This window comes from Mizuhopecten yessoensis, unplaced genomic scaffold (assembly GCF_002113885.1).
Source record: "Mizuhopecten yessoensis strain PY_sf001 unplaced genomic scaffold, ASM211388v2 scaffold10529, whole genome shotgun sequence".
NCBI classification, from domain to species: domain Eukaryota; kingdom Metazoa; phylum Mollusca; class Bivalvia; order Pectinida; family Pectinidae; genus Mizuhopecten; species Mizuhopecten yessoensis.
In genome coordinates, this window is record NW_018408592.1 from 806,271 (window position 1) to 826,026 (window position 19,756).

At 39.4% G+C, this 19,756-nt stretch overlaps 2 protein-coding genes across 3 annotated transcripts in view; one reads left to right on the forward strand and one right to left on the reverse strand.

Annotated features, from left to right (window-relative positions):
* Positions 1–1,776: 1,776 nt before the first annotated feature.
* On the reverse strand, positions 1,777–12,366 carry LOC110460966 (probable E3 ubiquitin-protein ligase MID2). Of its 2 annotated transcripts, none has more exons than XM_021514214.1 (2): positions 10,730–10,745; positions 1,777–3,933 (listed from the first exon to the last, which is right to left on the reverse strand). In XM_021514214.1, exon 2 carries the CDS (start codon positions 3,901–3,903, stop codon positions 1,936–1,938), a length of 1,968 nt encoding a protein of 655 aa, XP_021369889.1. In that variant the 5' UTR covers positions 3,904–3,933; positions 10,730–10,745; the 3' UTR covers positions 1,777–1,935. The 2 variants fall into 2 exon arrangements, with proteins under 2 accessions (XP_021369889.1, XP_021369888.1); XM_021514213.1 differs by lacking the exon at positions 10,730–10,745 and adding an exon at positions 12,287–12,366 and having other exon boundaries at positions 1,778–3,933.
* A 5,038-nt stretch (positions 12,367–17,404) lies between these two features.
* The window catches only part of LOC110460991 (gelsolin-like protein 1), a 40,348-nt gene continuing 37,996 nt past the window's right edge, over positions 17,405–19,756 (forward strand). Inside the window, exon 1 of the mRNA XM_021514250.1 lies at positions 17,405–17,531. The gene's annotated coding sequence lies outside the window, so the exon portion shown is untranslated. The remainder of the gene's footprint in view (positions 17,532–19,756) is intronic.

Consider the following 19,756-nt stretch of genomic DNA (forward strand, 5'->3'; position numbering starts at 1 on the left):
CGCTATCTTTTGACCATTTGGCATCTTTTCGGTTTGTAGCTGACACAGTACAACACTTTTCTTTTGCTTTCTTCACACGGCCAGTCATTTTGTCTACAAAGAAATGGTGTGCTATGTGCATGCGCTAGTAAAGGGAATTCCTGAACAAAACGTTGGTCAGACAGGTAGAAATACCGATGATTATCTTAGATTTAATCATTTTTATGAATCNCAGAAGTTGTTTAAAATAAAAAGTTGACGACCAATGTCATTTTGATGCTTCTTGCCCTGCCTCGCATAATGTGAGCCAATCGTAAGAAACAAACACTTAAAGGGACATCANGGTACCACTGCCAAAAACTAACCTTTTACTGGAAACAACTTTTTCTGCATAATTATGGCTTTTATAAATCATATACCTAACAGGAGCTTCATGAGAAAGCATAGAGGTGTAATTAACATAAAATTAATCAACAGCAGTGTTCTAATTGTAAAATTCAGCGGGATTAGACCGGGATTCGTACCAAGGACTTCAAACTGTCATAGCCGATTGAGTTACCTAGCTGGTAGATGGAAGTTTCCTGGCCCAACTGTGCTACAGTTATATCCAAACAAAAGTTAAGAGGAGGTTACTCTATATGCTAAAAATCAGTGTAATGGAACAGGCATCCTTAGTGACATTAGGAGACTGTCCTGGGGTATCGTTTGTAACTGATGATACAAACACTTCAATACTGCTTCTATTTAGAATATTTAAATCTAAATTAAAAAAGCCTATAAAAGTAGAAAGCAAATATGCGTCTTTTTATGTCAATCTCAAGATTAAACCTTAAGTTCTCCTTATAATTAAACCTAAAGCCACGAGATTTGTATTAGATAAATGGTATCTTTTTGTTTTGCTGTCAACTGTTGCAACTTCACACTTGTTAGATAGATAAATAAGCAAAGTCAGGAAAAACAACAAAATGCATGGTCTTACTGACTCTAGACATAGGAGTCTGTAGAAGTTTCATTTATATTTGGAAAGCAATAATGCTTATTATCTCCACCAATCATTGCTACAGTAAAAGATGTGGATTAATTAGGCTGCCTTACAAGCGTCAGCTGTAGGGAATTTCCTTTTAGCTCAAAGGTAGAGCATTTGGCTGGAGAGCAAAGGGTCGCGGGTTCGAGCCCCAGCGACGGCACTATCTTTATCACTCTTCCTCGGCCTACTTCAAACTGGTACCATTGACCCTCCTCGTTCAAGGTACATTTCTGTAGGAGAACCCTTGGCGGGGAGTCAAAGAACCTGGATTGGTGTTTGAAAAAAAGGGAGGAATAGTGTAAAAGATGTGGACTAATTAGGTTGCCTTACAAGCGTCAGGGAATTTCCCTTTAGCTCAGCGGTAGAGCATCGGGCTGGAGAGCCAAGGGTCGCGGGTTTGAGCCCCAGTACCATCTTTATCACTTTTCCGTGTCCTACTACACTACAGCTTGGAAACAACATCGCTTTTTTTTTCTTGGCCCACTGATGTCCTTAATGCCCAAATGGGCAGACAATTGTTCTGTACTTAATTCTCGGTAATGATGTCGAAATAGTTTGCTACAGCATTCATTATTTTTTTTACAAATCTTCTACTGTCGGATTTACTATTATTCAAATTTTCCCTATACGGCAAATATTTTTTTACTACAAAACAGTAGACAATACCAAATCCCTGGTCCAATTTCAACAAGAAAATGTTATTTCAAGCTTAGTCGTAACATTTCAATCACGATAACGGTATAACTTCCATCAAACAAATAAAGTGAATACTGACCTGGAACAGAAAGTACTGTTTTATCTGCAATAAACAAACACTTATGACGTTATCTGAACATCAATAAAGCATAACATTAAAAAATATATATATATAATGCTTGTTAAATAACGGAAAGTAGTCACACTTAAGTTTGGCAATGTATCAAAGTTCTTCAGACGAGTTGGAATACCCGGATCTCAACTTGGAATGCTGAGATGTGGGTTATCACAAACTTGTCGCCACAGACAGAAATCGCCTGTGGCCTTGTCACCCCATCCCAAAGCGTCAGCAGCTCCCTGACGTTTGTACCGTCACTGGACATTTGTAAAACGTTGTTTGATGCTTCGCCACATACGTAAATGTTACCCTCGTTGTCCACGTCTATTCCTGATGGGTCCGTTACGATACCAGCATTTAATAGACTTTTGTTGCGTCTGTCAGTCGTCAAACTCGATACAGCAACACCGCTCTTTGACGAATGGCTGACAAGTATCTGTCCTTTGCGCGGATCATGGGCGAGGTGATAACAGGGTGAATTATATCTATGTAAACGAGCAGAAGTTCCATCATTCCCAAAAGTGCACAAATTTCCTCCTTCCATACTCAAGACGAACCTTTCACCTGTGTATGTGATACCAACGTAGCCTGCTCCAAAGGCCATGTTTGTGACACGCAAAATGGAAATTTTGGAGGATTTTACACTGACCACAACCATAGCACCAGGTTTGACAGTAGTGACCGCCACAGTGTTGCTGTCTATCAGGCACATGTCATACGGATGTCCTTTGATCTTCAGCTCATTCAGATACTGTCCATTGTCCTTGAACAACTTCAGTTTCATGTTGTTATAATCACTGACCACTATGTGGTTATCTGGGAGGTATACAATTCCGTGTGCAGCGGAGGATGTGGTTGCATCTGACAGCCACGTGATGTTGAACTTCACTAGTTCCTTCGCAATTCGACCCCCTAATGGTGTAGCAACAAAACCAAGCATGTCGGGAAAGGGTTTTGGTTGTTTCAGGATAACGACTTTCCCGAATGCATTGTTGATTGAAGCGATACTCGGATCGACCTCGTGTTTAATACTGACAGATGTGAAAGACTTCTTCAATACCTTCACCAGGTCCCTGCAAGTCATTTCCTCCATCTGTCCCCTCTGATGCAGCAGTATCGCCTCTATGTCATCGTTTCGCTCAACAGCTTTACTCGATAACATCATGGTACTCTGCATAGCTGTTGTCAGACGTTGACACAGACTCATAGAATTCTGGATAAGGTTCTTCTCTTCTTTGACCGATCTGATCAAATCATCAGTGATGTCCTTCTGAAGCTTGTCCAATCTGTTGTCCAATCTTTTACGTAGATCGGTTATACTCTGAAGTGCCATATCTTGGTTCTTAACCAGGTTGTCAAGTTCTTCTCCAAATTCTTTCACCAGCTTTAACATGACTTTAGCTCCTTTAAGCAGTGTTTTCTTAGTTTTCTCCAAGTCAGAACCTTCCTTCAACTTTTCGAAGTACTCCGCCGTCGTTGTCACGTCTTCACATCGTCTGTGGTCTAAAAACACACATTTGTTGCAGCCAATCAACTGATGATCTTTGCAATAGCAATCAATCTTTTCATTGTGTTTGCCACATTGAGGAGTCTCCTGGTTTTGTCTAGGTGTACGACACCCCCCGTCAGTTATGTCTGCTATACTGCAATCCTCGTGTAACTTATCATGGAGACTCGACTTACATAGATCGCAAAATAACACGTCCATAGTTTTGCACCAGAATTTGGCTGGAGTGTCAATGTTTTCGTTGGTCTTACAGGGTTTGCAATAAAACGGTTCTGTCGACTTCATTTTGAGCTGAGCAAGTTCCTGAATCAGGCCATTAGTCGGGAACTGCTGTGCCCAGTTATCCTTTGCTTCTGCTTGATTGACAGGGTGGGTCATTTCCCTGCAAATTGGGCAAGAGAAATAAGTCTCTGACGCCCTCTTACCCGATAATTCCTTCTTTATATAGGTACCAAGACAATCCAGGCAAAAGGTGTGGAGACATGGCAGGGATTTAGGCTGCTGTAGTTGCTCCAGACAGATGGGACACTCAAGTAAATGTTGATCCTGGTTTTTGAGAAATCCACCTTCTGCCATTGTAATAGCAGGCTCTCAGGCAAGAATTATCTGAAACACATAAAATAGTGACTTTGTCAGATCAGTCCAAAATATTTTAAAACTGAAAAAGAATAATGTTGTTCATAACATTTTATTTTTTTGGTATAAAAATATATCCTATTTGCATTAGAAGAAAAACGATATGTACTTTGTCACTTATATATTCTGAATTTATATTATAAACATCTCAGTCGACCCTTACTCCTATAATATAAGAGGCTGCTGGTCGGCCTGTTTTTCTATCGGATATGATTTTGCCAACTGCGACTTGCGCGGCGCCTGTCAAAAGTATCTCGCCATGTAAACCTCAAAAAGTTTTGGAGTAAGTCGACCCTGTGATCCAGAACCACGCTTATTAAACGTTATCAGGTAAGGGCTCGAGTCGCATAGCAAATGGAGCATGACTCTATAAACAGATTATTTGAACAAATGTACCAATATTATTCAAGGATCCACGTACATGTACCATTGCCAACAAGAGTACCACGGGGCGGAACAATATACGCCCATCGAATGCCAAATAGTGTTACATACTTTCTGACATTGAAATAAGATCTGCATCATTCTAAGATTGGTTAGCTGATATGCTATAAAAAATGTAGAAGAAAATCTCCGGACAAAAAATCAAATACTGAAATAAACAAAGGACAATAACTTTTGCAATAATCGTCGAATCAACATTCTGTCGAGGGAGACACAACTTCATATCATGAGTATAATGCATAGCAAGTTTCAAAGAGATCCGTTAAAAAAATGTAGGAGAAGATTGCTGGACAAAAATCAAATACTGAAATAAACAAAAGGCAATAACTTTTGCAAAATTGTTGAATCAAAATTCTTTTCAAGTAAACACAACAACATATCATGATTATTTAGCCTACTAAGCTTCAAAGACAACGATCAAAAATGTTTGGAGAAGATCTCCAATCAAAAAATCAAATACTGAAATCAAGAAAGGGCAATAACCTTTGGAAAAATTGTTGAATTAAAATTCTTTTTAGGGAAACACAACTTCATATCGTGATTACAATATATACTAAGTTTCAAAGAGATTGGTAAAAAAATGTAGGAGGAGATTGCCGGACAAACACAAGATTAAACCGGACGGACAACCCCATACCATAATACTTCCGTCAAATGACGGGCTCATAAAAACTGTAACTTCTTATTTTAAACTTTTAAATTTCCCCCGGCAAGACTATAGCTTTGATAAATAATTTCCGAAGAGAATATCATACCTTGCATGATTTTCTTGAAAATCAAATGAAGCCAAAATAAAACAAGAGCCCCAGAGGGCCTAGTGTATCGCTCACCTGGATAAATAAAGCAACCATGGAAAATTATTCTTATGTATAACAAGAAGCACATATGGCCTGTATCGCTCACCTGGATATCTAAGTAACCACGGCAGAATATTCTCCAAATGAGATCCATGGGAATATGCCAGTCCCCAAGGCCAATCCTTGTAGCATATATATCTGTATTCGATTTTTCATGCCCAGCAATTTTATGTATGGTTATGGGGTGGGGATCTCAACTGTTTCCAATCTGTGACTCAGAAACTAGGTCCCTATGGTTGTGGCCAGACCCCAGGATCAATTCTAATATCATGACTGCATTTGTCTCTTTATGTCCAACAATTGTATATATAGTTTTGGGGTGGGGATCTTAACCATTTCCAAGTTATAACCCAGGGGTTAAGTCTCAAAGGGTGGGTCAGTCCCCAAGGCCATCCTGGAAGCATATGTGCATTCATCTCTTTATACTCAGCAATTGTCTATATGGTTATAGGTCGGGGATCTCAACTGTTTCCAAGCTGTGACTAAAAAACTAGGTCCCTAGGGGTTTGGTCAGACCCCAGGGTCTATTCTAATATCGTGACTGCATTTGTCTCTTTATGCCCAGCATTTGTATATATAGTTTTGGGGTGGGGATCTCAACCGTTTTTAAGTTATGGCCCAAGGACTATGTTTCCAAGGGTGGGGCCAGAAACTAGGGCCATGCATCCCAGAAGCAAATGTGCATTATTCTCTTTATACTCAGCAATTGCATATGTGGTTATATGGTGGGGATCTCAACCATTTCCAGGCAATAAACTTTTTTTGGCCCCACCCCTAAGCCTGGGGGGTCAGCCCCACCATTTGTACAATTTTGAATCCCTGCATCCCATGAATGCTTTTGATTAAATATGATTGACATCAAGCCCATAGTTCTACAGAAGTCGTTTGTAGAAATAAAGCCAAATTACCCCTTTTTTGCCTCGCCCCTCAGCCCCCAGGGGGTCAGCCCAACCATTTGTACAATTTTGAATCTCCACAACCTAGGGATGCTTCCAGTCTAATATGGTTGATATCCATCACTTAGTTCCAGAGAAGAAGTCGCTTAAAGCAGTTTAGCCAAATTGCCCCCTTTTTGCCCCGCCCCTCAGCCCCTTGGGGGTTAGCCCCACCATTTGTACAATTTTGAATCCCAACCACCTAGGGATGCTTCAGGTCAAATTTAGTTAAATTCCAATCTGTGGTTAAGAAGAAGAAGTCGTTTAAAGAAATTGTTGACGGACGGACGGTGGATTAACCACAATTTACCCGATTGGGCCTGCCCCTCTGCCCTATAAAATCGACTCCTCTGCCCCATAAAATCAACTATCTATTTATACAAAATTTAGTCCCCTTTGCTTTGTCCAAGGATGCTCTACACAAAATTTAGTGAAAATTCCTCCAAATAAATTGAAGGAAAAGGATTTTAAACATTTATTATGTTCCCCCTACTTGACCCTTCCCTTTTGCACACAGGGGGACTATTCTCTGCTAAAACAAATGGAGCTCCCTTGCAAAATGATGCTCTGGACCAAATTTGGTTAAAATAACTCCAATCATACTGAAGGAGAAGGATTTTGAAGATTTAAACCTCAAATTGCCCTTTTGTGCCCCATCTCCCTGCACCCAGGGGCCACACCCTCAATTTATACAAAATGTAGTTGGTTTTGTCAGATGATACTGCACTGCAGACCAAATTTGGTTAAAATATCTCCAATGGTAAAAAAGAAGATTAAAGTCTTTTCAAGATTTTAACCTCAAATTCCCCTTTTGGGCCCTGCCTCTATCCACTAAAAGGGGCCACACCCTCTGTTTATACAAAATTGAGTCCCCTTTGCCAAAGGATGCTTCACGAAAAATTGGTTAAATTCTACTTTAATGGTACAGAAGGATTTTAAATGTTAAAACCTCAAATTCCCCTATTGGACCCAGCCCCTCAGCACCCAGAGGGGCCACATCATCCGTTTATACAAAATTGAGTTCCCTTTGCCCAATGATGCTCTAGCTGAGACAAATTTGGATAAAATACCTCCAATGACTTTTAATGGATTTTAAAGGTTTAAACTTTAAATTCCCCTATTGTGCCCCGTCTCTCAGCACCCAGAGGGGGGCACACCATCCGTTTATACAAAATTCAGTCCTCTTTGCCTAAGGATGCTGCAGGCCAAATTTGGTCGAAATCAATGAAGCTGTTCAGGACAAGTAGCGTTTTCAAGGATGCATGGACAACGGAGGGATGACAGATGCCGCGATATAGCATAAGCTCACCATGGTCCATCGGACCAGGTGAGCTAAAGTGTTCTCAATGTTAAAACACTGGCACTCAAACCAGCTGCCTGGTCATACATATCCATGTCCAAATGTGCTGCAGTTGTATCAAAACAAAGTTAAGGGGAATTAACTATATATATGAAACACATAGCAGTGGAACAAGGAACCTTAAATTTAATATGTTAAAGACTTGTTCACGTTTGCTTTTGCTGTTTGATAGTTAAAATAAATTTGAAATTTAATTCGGTGTATTGTGCATTAAAAATGTAATTTCTTGAAAGCAAAATAATATAAAATCAAAATCAGAAGCCTTTTGGCTGCCCAGATGCTAAGAAGTTTATATTATGATATTGAGACTAATATGAATAAAAAGATGACTGCAGATATGGCAAGTACTATGAGAAATAAGGATGTCCGATGATAATATTAAACAGGTTATCAAAATTCAAGATGGCTGTTTAGCGGCCATTTTGATCTTACAGTCAGTCTTAAAATGAATCCTGCAACGTAACATACATACGTGTCGAAATTATTTTGCCCAATTTGGTTAAGATGGTTCATTGTACGTTGTATACACCAAATTTTTTTTTTTTACAAATGGCCATCCATCAAATTGGTCAGAGGCTATATACCCTGGTATGCCAAGTCTGCAACGAAAGTAACTTGACTCCCCAATAGATGTTTTATCAAAACAAATTCTATTTTAATGAAGATCAGACAATCAATAAAACTTGGATCAAAACTTTTCTAAAGATCTATGAACTATGATAATATTTTCAGTAAAAAACCGATTTTTTGGTTTCTTAGAATACGTGTATGATACAGTTGTCTCCCTTAGAACAGTCTGCACTTTACTTGCATGGCCACAATAGAGTTAAATAAAAGTTAAAAAAGAGAATAGGAGTTTTAGATACTAACGAAAAATAGAATCTATTCACAGCAATTGTGTCCAGTCCATAAAAATAGAACGTCCTCTATAGGGTCTCTTTGATTTGCGTACCGAGTTCGGTGAGCACTTCAATTGATATTTTCTTCTATACCTGAGCATGTCAACATATTTTCCCTAAATGGATGGAAAATCCAGAGTGATGACAAGTATTTCCACAAGAGCTATCCCACAACTAAGCACAAAGCCAACAAGCCTGACTGATGGTAAATAAAAAGGCATGCAAAGTGTGACTGAATTAACCTTTACACGGTTCACAACAGGTTCTCTCTCCAATGATCCGGCTTGACCTTTACACGGTTCATAACAGGTTCTCTCTCGAATAATCTGGCTTGACCTTTACACAGTTCACAACAGGTTCTTTCCCGAATGATCCGGCTTGACCTTTACACGGTTCACAACTGGTTCTCTCTCCAATTATCCGGCTTGACCTTAACACGGTTCACAACAGGATCTCTCTCCAATGATCCGGCTTGTCCTTAACACGGTTCAAAACAGGTTCTCTCCCGAATGAACCGGGTTGACCTTTACACGGTTCACAACTGGTTCTCTCTCCAATGATCCGGCTTGACCTTAACACGGTTCAAAACAGGTTCTCTCCCGAATGAACCGGGTTGACCTTTACACGGTTCACAACAGGTTCTCTCTCAAATGATCTGGCTTGACCTTTACATGGTTCATAACAGTTTCTCTCTCGAATAATCTGGCTTGACCTTTACTCGGTTCACAACAGGTTCTCTCCCGAATGATCTGGCTTGACCTTTACACGGTTCACAACAGGTTCTCTCTCCAATGATCCGGCTTGACCTTTACACGGTTCACAACAAGTTCTCTCCCGAATGATCTGGCTTGACCTTTGCATGGTTCACAACAGGTTCCCTCTCGAATGATCTGGCTTGACCTTTACACATTTCACAACAGGTTCTCTCCCGAATGATCCGGCTTGACCTTTACACGGTTCACAACAAGTTCTCTCCCGAATTATCTGGCTTGACCTTTGCACGGTTTTCAACAGGTTCCCTCTCGAATGATCTGGCTTGACCTTTACACGGTTTACAACAGGTTCTCTCTCAAATGATCTGGCTTGACCTTTACACTGTTCATAACAGTTTCTCTCTCGAATAATCTGGCTTGACCTTTACACAGTTCACAACAGGTTCGTTCCCGAATGATCCGGCTTGGCCTTTACACGGTTCACAACTGGTTCTCTCTCCAATGATCCGGCTTGACCTTTACACGGGTCACAACTGGTTCTCTCTCCAATGATCTGGCTTGATCTTTACACGGTTCACAACAAGGTCTCTCTCTAATGATCCGGCTTGACCTTTACACGGTTCACACCTGGTTCTCTCTCCAATGATCTGGCTTGACCTTTACAAGGTTTACAACTGGTTCTTTCTCGAATTATCTGGCTTGATCTTTACAAGGTTCACTCTCCAAACAGGTTCTCTCTCCAATGATCCGACTTGACCTTTACACGGTTCACAACAGGTTCTCTCCCGAATGATCTGGCTTGACCTTTACACGGGTCACAACAGGTTCTCTCTCCATTGATCCGGCTTGGCCTTTACACGGTTCACAACTGGTTCTCTCTCCAATGATCCGGCTTGACCTTTACACGGGTCACAACTGGTTCTCTCTCCAATGATCTGGCTTGACCTTTACAAAGTTCACAACTGGTTCTTTCTCGAATTATCTGGCTTGATCTTTACAAGGTTCACTCTCCAAACAGGTTCTCTCTCCAATGATCCGACTTGACCTTTACACGGTTCACAACAGGTTCTCTCCCAAATTATCTTGCTTGACCTTTACACGGTTCACAACAGGTTCTCTCAAATGATCTGGCTTGACCTTTACACTGTTCATAACAGTTTCTCTCTCGAATAATCTGGCTTGACCTTTACACAGTTCACAACAGGTTCTCTCTCAAATGATCTGGCTTGACCTTTACACGGTTCCCAACAGGTTCTCTCCAATGATCCGGCTTGACCTTTACACGGGTCACAACTGGTTCTCTCTCCAATGATCTGGCTTGACCTTTACACGGGTCACAACAGGTTCTCTCTCCATTGATCCGGCTTGACCTTTACACGGTTCACACCTGGTTCTCTCTCCAATGATCTGGCTTGACCTTTACACGGTTCACAACTGGTTCTTTCTCCAATGATCCGGCTTGACCTTTACACGGTTCACAACAGGTTCTCTCCCAAATTATCTTGCTTGACCTTTACACGGTTCACAACAGGTTCTCTCTCCATTGATCCGGCTTGACCTTTACACGGTTCACAACTGGTTCTCTCTCCAATGATCTGGCTTGACCTTTACAAGGTTCACAACTGGTTCTTTCTCGAATTATCTGGCTTGATCTTTACAAGGTTCACTCTCCAATGATCTGGCTTGACTCATGTGCTCAAGACTTTTGTTACATGTAGCTTCATGATAAATTGTGATTTGTCCAATGAGATAATTCTAGAAATATGAAGCATTTTCTTACAATTTTCTTGATCATATTGAATATATGGCCACTCCAAGAGTACATACACAGGTTTTCATTCAGTATTTGTAATATTCAAGGCTGTGAGTGTGCACAAAAATTATGTGTCACTCAAGTCAAAAACTATATTTTTTTCAACAGTTTCTTCAATGACCATAGTTTACATTTTCTTCAATACATGATTACCAAACTGTTTCCATCCTTTTTTAAGCAAGAATGTCAGCTCATAACCTATTTTATACGCTTGCATGGAATCCCTTTACAAAAGGTCGAGAGGGCCTGTATTGTTCACCGGAATATTTAAGCAGTCATGATCATAGCAATTTTTTTTCATTTAATATAATCAATATTATACTGTAGTACAAATATTTCACTCGCAAACTTTGCTCCACCCCTGTGACCTTGAAGCTTTGTTGGGCTCCATCTGAGGAAGCTACAAGCCAAATATTGTAACTCTATGCTTTAAGATTATTCAAAAGCAGTCAGTAAAAGTGTTTGACATTTTTGATGGCAGTGACCATGAAAGTATGTCAAGGTCAATTTGTTCTCAAACTTTGTTGGGCTCCATCCGAGGTGGTCGTTTGAAGCGTTTGACATATTTGACCCCTGTGACCTTCTAAGTAGGTTGAGGCCATTTTCATTCTGAAACTTAGTTGGGCTCTATATCAGGAAGCTACTAGTCAAATATGACGATTCTATAACATTCAGTTCTTCAGAAGAAGTTGTTTGAAGTGTTTGACACATTTGACCCCTATAACTTTGAAAGTAGGTCAACGTTGTCGGGCTCCTACGAACGAAACCAAATACCATGACTCTATTCTTCAGAAGAAGTTGTTTCAAGGAAAAGTTGGCGGACGACGACAGACGCCGAGCCATGACATAATTATATAATAAGGGCAGGTGAGCTAAACATAAGGGCAGGTGAGATAAACATAAGGGCAGGTGAGCTAAACATTGGAGAGGTTTTTTTTTCTTTTTGCACTAGCCGATAAGGTATTGATTAAAACTCACCTCTAACCACTCTACGACACATATATTATACGCTATGCATAAGTTAACGTTTGTCATGTGTAATCCAAGCTGAATATCAACAAATTCATCTACTTTCGCTTTGCATGTTGTCCTATGTTTTACTGATATGTGCACAGGTGCTTGAAATAGTAATGCCATTCTTTTTATATGATTTTTATCTCAATTTAGTCAGAATTTCAAACACCTTTGATATGTGTTCATTACAGTTTTATCACGCTATATCATCAAGTACAAGCATCATTTTTTATAAAGGAACAAAATGGAGTTATTTAAACGATCTGTTTTGTGATACTCAGTACTCACCATGTAGACAACAACAAAATGTGATATAACGTCACGCCTCCCGCCTCAATTGCACGTGTATCTCGTCATCCGGAAGTATTGGTAAGGAGATGCGTACTAAATTAAGGAAAGAATCTCCGGAGTGGACCTACAAAATCCACAGGGACCCGAGAATTTTTTTAATTCAGGTTGGACCTGAGCATTTGTTAAAAGACCTTAATTTAGGTGTTGAGAGTAATTTTACAATCTGTTGCGTGACATTTTAACGAAAATTTTATCTAAACCTCTAAAACGTGTGGAATTACTCTAATTACCATAGTATATGTCCAAATAAAGCTGTAACTGATTAGCAGGTCCCTGGGATAAAATCAAGGCGAAAAAGTCGGTATCATGTAAAAAATATTGGCATATGTATTTTTTAAAGAGGAAAGTAATAATATTGGAATCTATCATGCAGGATGATGTCGGTTTGAACGCTCGGGTTGTCGTTTTGTTTGCCACTATGTTCCGAATCTGTGATGGTAAGCATTCATGTACAATCTTCATTACCCTAGCTTCAAACCAAACCATAGTTGGTGTCAATTTCATAGTTCAAGGGAAAAAAAATGCTAAATGCAATTTGACCAGAAATTGGCCCTTTTAGCCCTACCTTTATCCCCAACTGAGTCAGTCCCTCCCTTTGTACAGTTTTAAATCCCTATCACTTGAGAATGCTTCAAACTAAATCTGTTTGATGTCAATCTCAGAGGAGACATCGCGCTTTTTTTCTTCTTTTTTCTTTAAACCAACTCCTTAGCCCAGGAAAAGTGTGTGTGAGTGTGTGTTTTTCTTTTCCGTTCTTTAGCTCACCTGTCGGAAGGCCATGTGAGCTTACATGTATGCCGTGTTGTGGCGTACGTCGTCCGTCCGCCCGGAGTCAACTGTTTACTTTAAACAGCTTCTTCTGAGTAACCAAAAGGCCTATGATGATGATATTTGGTCAGGAGCATACTAGGATAAAGGGTTACCAAGTTTTCAAATTAATGACATTCGCCCATTTTCAAGGTCACAGGGGTCAAATATGTTAAAACGTTTAAACTTCTTCTTTTGAATAACCAAAGAGGCCTAGAGTGATGATATTTAGCCAGTAACACGCTTGGATAAAGGGCTACCAAGTTTGTTCAAATGAATGACTTTGACGTATATTCAAGGTTATAGGGGTCAAACATGTTTGAAACCTTTAAACAACTTCTTCTGAATAACCAAGAGGCCTNAACGTATATTCAAGGTTATAGGGGTCAAACATGTTTAAAACCTTTAAACAACTTCTTCTGAATAACCAAGAGGCCTACATATGTAGGTAAGCTTGGGTGAATATACTTGGCCAGTAGCTGATACTGGGATGAAGTGCAAACAACTTTGTTCAAATGAATGGCCTTTAATTATATTCAAGGTCACATGGCCATAAAGGAGATTAAGCTGTTCAACTTAATGTCCTTGTTTGACGTTCAATATCACAGGGGTAATATTTTTGAATATTTTAATATATATATTATTTTGAATCAAACACGGATATTTTGCCTGTAGCTGTATTTTAGTCCACTTTTAAGGTTACAAGTGTGGGGTTAATACCAGGGCCGTTTTCGTTTAAACGGTCAAACCGGTCGGACCACTGTTGTCCGTTTATCAAATAAGGTCGGACCTTGTAATCTGATGCTGCTTTCAGGCGGGTCTTGACAAAGCCTTGCAAAGCCAGGCCCCTGGTGAGCGATTCAGGCCCATTGGGCACTCTTGCTTGAGGAGGGGAGGGGGGCTCGAAACCCCACCATTTACGGATTCATCCAGTCTTTTTTCTGTTCTGTCAGTGGTTCAGGCGTAAACGTCGTTTGTTGAAATGTGTTGGAAGTACGTCACTGTATGTTAGTAGGTACAATGTACGTGAAACCGGGGTAAGTCAGGCCCTCCCCGGATATTTTTGGTCTTGGGCAAATATTTACAACTTTGGGGATCTTGGCAGGTAAGTTAACCGGGTGGGACATTCACACGAAAATAAACCAGCAAAGAAAACTCAATATTTCAATAACTTAAACAGAAAAAAAGTATGGAAGGGTAGAAAGAAAATCGGAACCTCACTTTTTTCTAGTTCTTCCAGCGTTCTGTAAAACTGAATCGTTACTTATTTATCTAGTCATAATTATGTTGGGCCAAACTTATCACAGACTGCCTGTCCGAACCTGCCCAAAAGCGGGGAACTTTGTGGCCATCAAATTTTCCGACTGAAAAAGTTAAATAATTCGCCAAATAGGGACGTGTTTTCCCTTCGGTTATTTTTTTATATAAAAGACAAGGAAAAATTAGACCGAACTTGCCCCGGTCCCCAAATCTTGCCCGGAGAACTCGGGCTAGGTGTGTTTACAAGTAGGCTGGGCATGGGGCATTTTATGGACGACATTGCTTCATAATCTTAATATTAACACTAGAGTGGCTGAAACTCGTTCGACTCCGGACCGAAGTACGAGTCGTGTGATGGTGTATATATCGTACACATATTTATTTTTTCATGTTTTCGTTGCTGTTTGTTACGTCTGTGCTATTGATTTACTATTTATTTTTTATTTTTAGTAAATATATAAATACCATCCAGGTATGACATCAAAATGTGACACAGACAGCACATCGCCATAAAATACTTGGTTACAAATCCTAGTCTCCTTCTTATTTGTGCAAGTCAGTGCCGTTACCCAGATTTGTGTATCATATGTCGCTATAAATAAGTGATTTCCGCGAATTACACGCATGGTTCACGGTACATACAGACAGTACGGATTCAGACATTTGATCGTTTTTAAGGTAGGATATTTAATACTATAACTATGTCCCTAACTATCTGTTCAGCATTTGTCCTATTTTACAATATCACATTGTTCATTTTTGTTCTAATTTACAATATCACTTTGTTCATTGTTTGTTCTAGTTTACATGACCAGACTGTTCATCGTTTGTTCTACTCTACATGACCAGATTGTTTTTTCTACGTTTTTTCTACATTACATGATCAGATTGTTCATCGTTTGTTCTACTTTATATGACCAGACTGTTCATCGTTTGTTCTTCTTTCCATAGCCAGATTGTCCAGCGTTTGTTCTACTTTATATGACCAGACTGTTCATCGTTTGTTCTACTTTAGATGACCAGATTGTTCATCGTTTGTTCTCCTTGACATGACCAGACTGTTCATCGTTTGTTTTACTTTACACGACCAGACTGTTCATCGTTTGTTCTTCTTTCCATAGCCAGATTGTCCAGCGTTTGTTCTACTTTATATGACCAGACCGTTCATCGTTTGTTCTACTTTACATGAACAGATCGTTCATCGTTTGTTCAACTGTACATGACCAGATTGTTCATCGTTTGTTCTCCTTGACATGACCAGACTGTTCATCGTTTGGTCTACTTTACATGACCAGACTGTTCTTCGTTTGTTCTACTTTACATAACCAGACTGTCCAGCGTTTGTTCTGCTTTACATGACCAGACTGTTCATCGTTTGTTCTACTCTACATGACCCGATTGTTTTTTCTACGTTTTTTCTACATTACATGATCAGATTTTTCATCGTTTGTTCTACTTTACATGAACAGATCGTTCATCGTTTGTTCAACTGTACATGACCAGATTGTTCATCGTTTGGTCTACTTTACATGACCAGACTGTTCATCGTTTGGTCTACGTTACATGACCAGACTGTTCATCGTTTGGTCTACTTTACATGACCAGACTGTTCCTCGTTTGTTCTTCTTTCCATAGCCAGATTGTCCAGCGTTTGTTCTACTTTATATGACCAGACTGTTCATCGTTTGTTCTACTTTGCATGGCCAGATTGTTCATCGTTTGTTGTACTTTACATGAAGATTGTTCACCGTTTGTTCTACTTTACATGACCAGATTGTTAATCGTTTGTTCTACTTTATGTGACCAGACTGTTCATCGTTTGGTCTACTTTACATGACCAGACTGTTCATCGTTTGTTCTACTTTACATGACCAGATTGTTAATCGTTTGTTCTACTTTACATGACCAGACTGTTCATTGTTTGGTCTACTTTACATGACCAGACTGTTCATCGTTTGTTCTGCTTTACATGACCAGACTGTTAATCGTTTGTTCTACTTTAGATGACCAGATTGTTCATCGTTTGTTCTACTTTACGTGACCAGACTGTTCATCGTTTGTTCTACTTTACATGACCAGACTGTTCATTGTTTGTTCTACTTTACATGAACAGAATGTTCATCGTTTGTTCTACTTTACATGACCAGAATGTTCAGGTCTGATGCGGTGGTGTCGATTGCTATTGTACATGATCACCAGTTTGTTCATTTTTATATAGATGTAGCAGTCGTGAAGTCAACATTTTAAAACGAGATTTAACGTGTTTTGTTTACTATTTTTGATTGTTTTCATTCCCAATGTGTTATTTTGAGTGTACATCATCAATGCTTGGGTTCTATAACTGTAGTTACTTGGAAGAATTCGGCCATGCCAGTTGCTATTAAGACAACTGTTAATCTTAAATATACGCCGTTCGATGTACAGACACGTGTATACCGTTTTTTTATTCGTTGTTTATATGAATGTAACCCGCCCCTCTTGATTGACTGAATAAATAAATCACATTTTGCAATAACTAATTCCAAACTCTAATTCAATATAACATTGTATAATACAATGCTTGATAGATGTACATGTACATTTTTTAATAGCGTTTATATTTCTATGGTTTATTTTAAGCCAGACTATAGTTGCTATTTGACAGTGTGAACTCGAATTATCATTGCTTTAAATACACCGGCCTCGGTCATTGGTTCCAGTTGTATGGCTTTCTAAAACACAACTTCCTCACAATACTTAACCCGTGGATCCCGTAAACACGTTTACAACAACGTACATGTGTATATAGCAAGCCTGTATACATGTACAGTGGCAGTTTGAGAAGAGTTTATATTTACACACAGATTATAATATTTTATTTATTTAAATGATATATGTATTGAAATGAAAATTAAAGACATACATACATGATTAAGCGAATTTTGTATTGTTTACCTTGCTATAAAAAGGTTATTGATTGTATATATGTGCGCGGTAGTGGGACGTGACACACACCCGATTACCACGCCGTATTAAGAAATACCTGCGTCCCGTGACCTCGTTCCTCGCTATTTACATTGAAATCTCGGCACGCAATTCATTCAGTTCACTGTGGACGAGGACATTCGTGAACAAGGTAAGGTAAGTGTTTTGCATATGTCGCTAGTTTTCGCTCAAGTTCCTTGTTGACGTATTCTGTTACCCCATTTACTTACATTTACATTGAATACTATGAATACTAGACCTCATGGTATATGATTGACACAGATTTTTTTTATACCACACGTGTTTGCCAGATGTATGTTGTATCACTGTTTCATAAACAGATCGATGGATTCTGTTAAGGGAGGGGGTTAAGGAACATGCTTAAAAGAAATGGACAGTGTGGTTCAATGCATTGTATAATCACCCTATAGCTAATTGCAATACAGGGACCAGTTATAAGTCGATCTAAACCCCTAAAACATGTAAAGTCAAAATATAGCTGTAACAAATTATCAGGTCCCTGTGAATCGCAACTGGCTCTCGGTTACACTATAGTACATGTATGAAATTGTCACTAGTCGTTTTAACACCAAATTCCTTCCCATTCCCCCAGTCCAACCCCTTTGAAATCCGGACTCCATCTTGCCACTCTGTCACACCGATTCTGTTTAAGAATGACCATCAGATCTCCTTCCTTTCGTACGTTTAGTGACCCATATTTAAATTTCGGAAAGAAAAAACCCCAATAGACCCATCCCCGCCCTAAGATTAAGATTAAGGAAGGGGTCACTCCCCCTTCATCTCCACTACCATCCCTCCGTAACCGCCTTACCCTCCCACGTCTCTAGTTAATTCATTATATTCTCATGATTTAGTTGTTTCATTCATAGCCCTGGCGAACTGCCATGGAAAAGGTGAACATTTCTTCCAGAGCAAGTTTAGTAAAATGTCACAATTATTCATTAGCACAAAATCAGTTCTGCCCATTGCCAAATAAATAAAATAACATCTCTAGTAGGCAGATACCATGAGCTATTTCGAAATAAGATTGACGTAAAGATGATGGAAATTAATCAGAAATTATCTATCACCGAAAATAAATAGGATTTCGAAATAAAAACATTCATTTATTGATTTCAAAATAATACGTAGGCACTAGACACTAGTACCAGTCATTGTGAAATAGGAGTCGGTGGTGATTTCCATTAACGTGTGCCCTATAGTATACAATACATTATATGCTGTTGAACTCTGGTCGTACACACATCGATAAAAGGTTTGTCCTATATAAACAAACACGTCGCGTTGAACAGGACGCTGAACAGGTAGACCAATACTACTGCCGGTAGCTAGATATCAACCCAACGATCAATACACCGAAACCAAATAGCCCACATAATCGATTGAAATGCTTTACACAATAACCACAAAACTCGTGCCAATTTTTATGTTTTACTTCCTCGAGCGTAAATGTCATACACATTCCTGAGTTTTTATGTACAGTCAGGCGCGTAGCTACCATGTAAGCCAATACGCCTGGGCTTGCACATGATTTTGACAAGTATAGGTTTTCTTGACATTAGTTTTTCTTGCTGATACTATAAAGTGGAGTTTAAGTTTTGAATATATAGTATCCATATGTAATTCTTCAGATATGATGCAGTGTTAATAGTTAGTACAAAAATGTATGAAGTTTAGAAATGTCCATTGCATTAATGGACAGTTCCAGGCGGAACTAAACAGCTCGATTGAGTAAATTGAGAAACTCACGCCTGGCGCAAACGACTCCGAGTATGGCACAGTGGACACAGACAATCAATGTGGTTTTTTTATGAAAATATCAATTTGGGGCACGTTCGGCCCCTTTTGCCGGGGCACATTCGGCCACCCCGAATGCAACTGTTATTGTGCCAAGTGACGTCACTATTGATAACGTCACCCAATTGACCACAAAAATAATATTTTTACGTCGCAAAAATTAAGTATTTTTTTCTTTGTATTCACTGATTTGTTCTGGACTTATTTTCCAACAGAATTGAATGAAATTCCATACACTTATTAGTAAATTGTCTTCTCTATCCTTCATGCCATACTTGCCCTGGTAGGGGCCGGATTTACCTCAGGGCGGGGCTCGTCCGGCCCCCAACTCTCTCGACCTAAAAAGTCCAATAATTCCCAAAATATGGTCTTGTTTACGATTTGGTTATTAGTTTATGAAAGACAATACATTTCTTTTCTAAATGACATATATAAATATGCATTTCAACAGTATAGTACATGCCTTCCATAACGTCTTGAAAAAAGAAAAGGGGCCGTGTTTGCCCCGGTCCCCCCTACACATGTATTATACATGTGTAGGGGAGACCGGGGCAAGTC